Consider the following 3,626-nt stretch of genomic DNA (forward strand, 5'->3'; position numbering starts at 1 on the left):
AATTAGGTTCCTCTTCTCGGCTTGCTGATTGGATCTCTTACGCTTCATCTAAGCAGGAACTTCAACCTTCCAATTCTGCCATCAGCTTCGATCTCGAATCTGCTGTTAGATCCGCCAACAACACCGTCACTGGCACTTTCAGCGTGTAATCTTTACTACTTACTCACATATCTCTATTCATTTCAATTGCAATCTATTTACGCGTTCATTACGATTTGCAATGCTCGTTTTTCTGTACATTCTTAGGTATTACAATTGATAAAGTCACAATAGTTCAATGGAAAAAACTATATGGACTAGATAATTGCTGTAGAAGTTTGATTTTTAAGTCAATTGAAGGAAAATTGAATGTTGGATTGAAAATTGTAAAGGAATTAATACTCCTTATGTTATGCTTTGGTTAGATTCAGGAAGTTATAGGAGAGTGGTTGGGATTTGGGAATGGGAAGTTTAACTATCACAGAGTGATTGGGCTTGGCATATCCCTTGTTGTAAGTAGTATTAGCCAGTTTCTTAATTATGCTTGTGATAGTCATTCATAGATCTCAATCAAGTGCAACATAGTGGTGCGGATTGCAATAATTGAGTGGAGCAATGAAGCCCGCAGCTGCTATTTCTTTGTTATGTTGCATTTTTTAGCTGCGGCAATTGTGGCCACTATTTGTGGCATAAATCATGGAAATTGTGCGCTTTGCTGTGGTATGCTTGTTGCTGACTGATTTAGGGATAAAGTTGGGATTTTCTCCCTCTTTTTTTTCAGATAAAATAGTTAAATCCTTTATTTCTCTTCACATGTTAATCGAACAGCCTTACCATTAAAAATTCAGAGCTTCCTTCTTGTCAAGCCCACTATTATTCTGGTCAAGGCTGGCAGTTACCGGCATCATTTTGGTGACTGTTCTTTGTGTGCTTGGTTTTTTCATTTATAATAATCTGCCCTGTTTTCCCTTTTGACTACTGTGTTTGCAGTTTGCACGCAAGTGTTTTTTATTGCTGTTCCTTTTTTACTATTCTGGTTCTCTCAAATTACTCTCAATTTTTTTATCTGCAGTGTTTAAAATTCGAACTCATTATTGCTGCTCTCACATGCTCTATTTTTGAGTTTATCACTTGGCAGTTGGTTATTTGAGAAACCATATTAAGAATTTTTTTATCTTTTATTTATGCCTAGTAGATTATAATAATTTACCTCTGCTTGATATTTTGTTAGAAGATATGAGAGCAGCCTGTTACTCTCAAAGTGGTGTTTAGTTTTTTCTCAACTTATATATATCTAAAATTTCAGTATAGCAGCCATCCCAATAGAGTTTTTTGGGTCAGCCTTTAGTTGCTACTAGTCAGTACTAATAAATATATGCATTCAGTGTAATGTAGTAGTTTAGATATCGAGGTACACCACTAAAGACTGTCCTAGAAGAGGGTTGATCCATGAAAATAGAGATTATACTGATAGTAAGGTCTATGAGCCTTATTTCTTGTAAGTAAGGTCTATGAGCCTTATTTCTTGTAAGTAAGGTCTATGAGCCTTATTTGTGATAATCAAGTTTCCTTACACATTGCCTCTAATTCAGTTTTTCATTAGGAAACAAAATATATTTGAGATAGACTGTCATTATATCAAAGAAAAGGTTTTATTTAGAGAAATGACTATAATTTAATCCTAGTGATCAACTAGCAGATATGTTCACTAAGTCACCGTGGAGTTCAAGGATAAGATACATGCTACAAGCTTGATACATATGTCATATATGCACCAGTAATCCAGCATGAACAAGAGTGTGGAGTTTCACTATGCTTCCATTTCTTATGCTTAGTTTTCACATGTATTTAACACATACTTAGTGATAAGTTTCAAGTAAAATTGAAACCATTTGTTCTCTTGGAAATGCTCTAGCTTATTTATTCCTCCTATAAATTGCAGAATGAAATTATCTTACTGTGCATGTAATCACTACATGCTTATTCATTATTCTGAAGTACTTCAGATAAATTTTCGAGACTCTTGACTTTTCATTCAACAATGTAATTTTTAGATAGTTGATTCAGGATATTATTGTTACTTCGTTAGCAATTGTGTATAACAATTATGATTACAATGGTTGAGTTTTGGTGTCCGTAACACTATTATATTAATGCATTGCAAATACAATATCACGCCTCTGACGTGATTGTGTGGAAAAACTGCCTGTTATGTTCTGCCTATTCTGGATGTGGCAGAGAAGTCATTGTTACTACTCTTTATCTTTTCTTCTTGATGGTATAAATCGCTGTAGAAAAAAAAGATAATGGGTTGGTGCAATTTCCATTCTGTTTGCATGAATTGTCTACAACTCTACATCATGGTGAAAGATCATGTTGCGAATAAGCATTCTGTAGCAGAACTACTAAGCTGCTTTGCCTGAAATTATGTCAATTCGTTGAACAATTTGCTTTTTATAATTGTTAGGGTTTCTAAAAGTGTGAGAGATATACCTGGAAATCTCCAGTCTGCGACTAGTAGTGTTCCTTCTGGCAAAGCACTCCTGTATTTTGGTTTGTTTCTGGCGAGCGGAGTCTTCTTCATTTTCATTGCATTTACCTTGTTCCTGCCCGTGATGGTGGTTATGCCCCAAAAGTTTGCTATATGCTTTACTCTTGGGTGTGGATTTATTATTGGGTCATTCTTTGCTCTAAAAGGGCCAAAGAATCAGCTTTCTCACATGACGTCGAAGGAGGTAAGTTACCAGAATTTCATGTCTTGTTGTTTTCAAGGTGATGTTGCCTCAGCGAATTTACTTAAGTTTTGTATAATACTCCCTTTGATCTAATTGCATGCTTTTTATGCCTTCTCTGACTCTGTCCCCCTTTATCATTATTTTTCAGAGGCTCCCATTCACACTGGGGTTTATATGCAGCATGGTTGGTACCATTTATGTATCAATGGTGCGTCACAGCTACATTCTCTCCGTTGTATTCTCTGTTGTACAGGTATCAATTTCTTGGATCCTTGTTTCCCTGTTGCTTTGCCCTTCCCCTCCTGTTATAATTGGCATTTGCTGTGGATTTGCAGTTTGAGTAGTGGCTGTATTGTAAAATTTTGAATTTACATAGCAATTAATCCTTCTATACAGCACAAACTTGATAAATATGAGAGTTCCTATTTCCACATACTTAGTGGCTCGATTTATACAATGAGGGGCATTGGTTCCATGACATGGTTCCTATTTCTGATGTGTGGGACATTAATCAATTAACCAAACTATCTATTATCTATGTGCATATATGATATTTCAAAATAAATATGAAAAACAAAGTGGGGGCTCCAACCCCCACTAGGCCCAACATAGGGCTGGCCCTGGTTGGTTCCATGACATGGTTTCAGCAACTAGAGTGTGGAAATTGATCTTCCTTAGATATTTTTGCATATACTATTTCTTCGGTTTCTTTCTAAAGTTATCAATCTTATATAGAAAATGATGTTTTGATTATACTTGCAGGTTCTCTCACTTGGATACTATTCTATATCATATTTTCCCGGTGGATCTGCTGGAATGAGATTTCTGACTTCTGCTTTAACGTCCAGAATAATGAATTGTTTTGGGAGGTGATTTGGTTTTGGTTATTGTTTTTTTATTGGGAGGGAAAGA

The 3,626-nt window shown here is 35.7% G+C and overlaps 1 protein-coding gene across 1 annotated transcript in view; it reads left to right on the forward strand.

Moving 5' to 3' along the window:
* LOC101492273 (protein transport protein sft2-like) overlaps window positions 1–3,626 on the forward strand; it is a 4,301-nt gene that overhangs the window by 331 nt on the left and 344 nt on the right. Inside the window, exons 2-5 of the mRNA XM_012713236.3 lie at window positions 52–145; window positions 2,447–2,714; window positions 2,863–2,967; window positions 3,477–3,625. Of these exons, the coding sequence (XP_012568690.1) occupies window positions 52–145; window positions 2,447–2,714; window positions 2,863–2,967; window positions 3,477–3,587 (578 nt within the window). The 3' untranslated portion in view covers window positions 3,588–3,625. The remainder of the gene's footprint in view (window positions 1–51; window positions 146–2,446; window positions 2,715–2,862; window positions 2,968–3,476; window position 3,626) is intronic.

This window comes from Cicer arietinum, chromosome 2, assembly GCF_000331145.2.
Source record: "Cicer arietinum cultivar CDC Frontier isolate Library 1 chromosome 2, Cicar.CDCFrontier_v2.0, whole genome shotgun sequence".
NCBI classification, from domain to species: Eukaryota; Viridiplantae; Streptophyta; class Magnoliopsida; order Fabales; family Fabaceae; genus Cicer; species Cicer arietinum.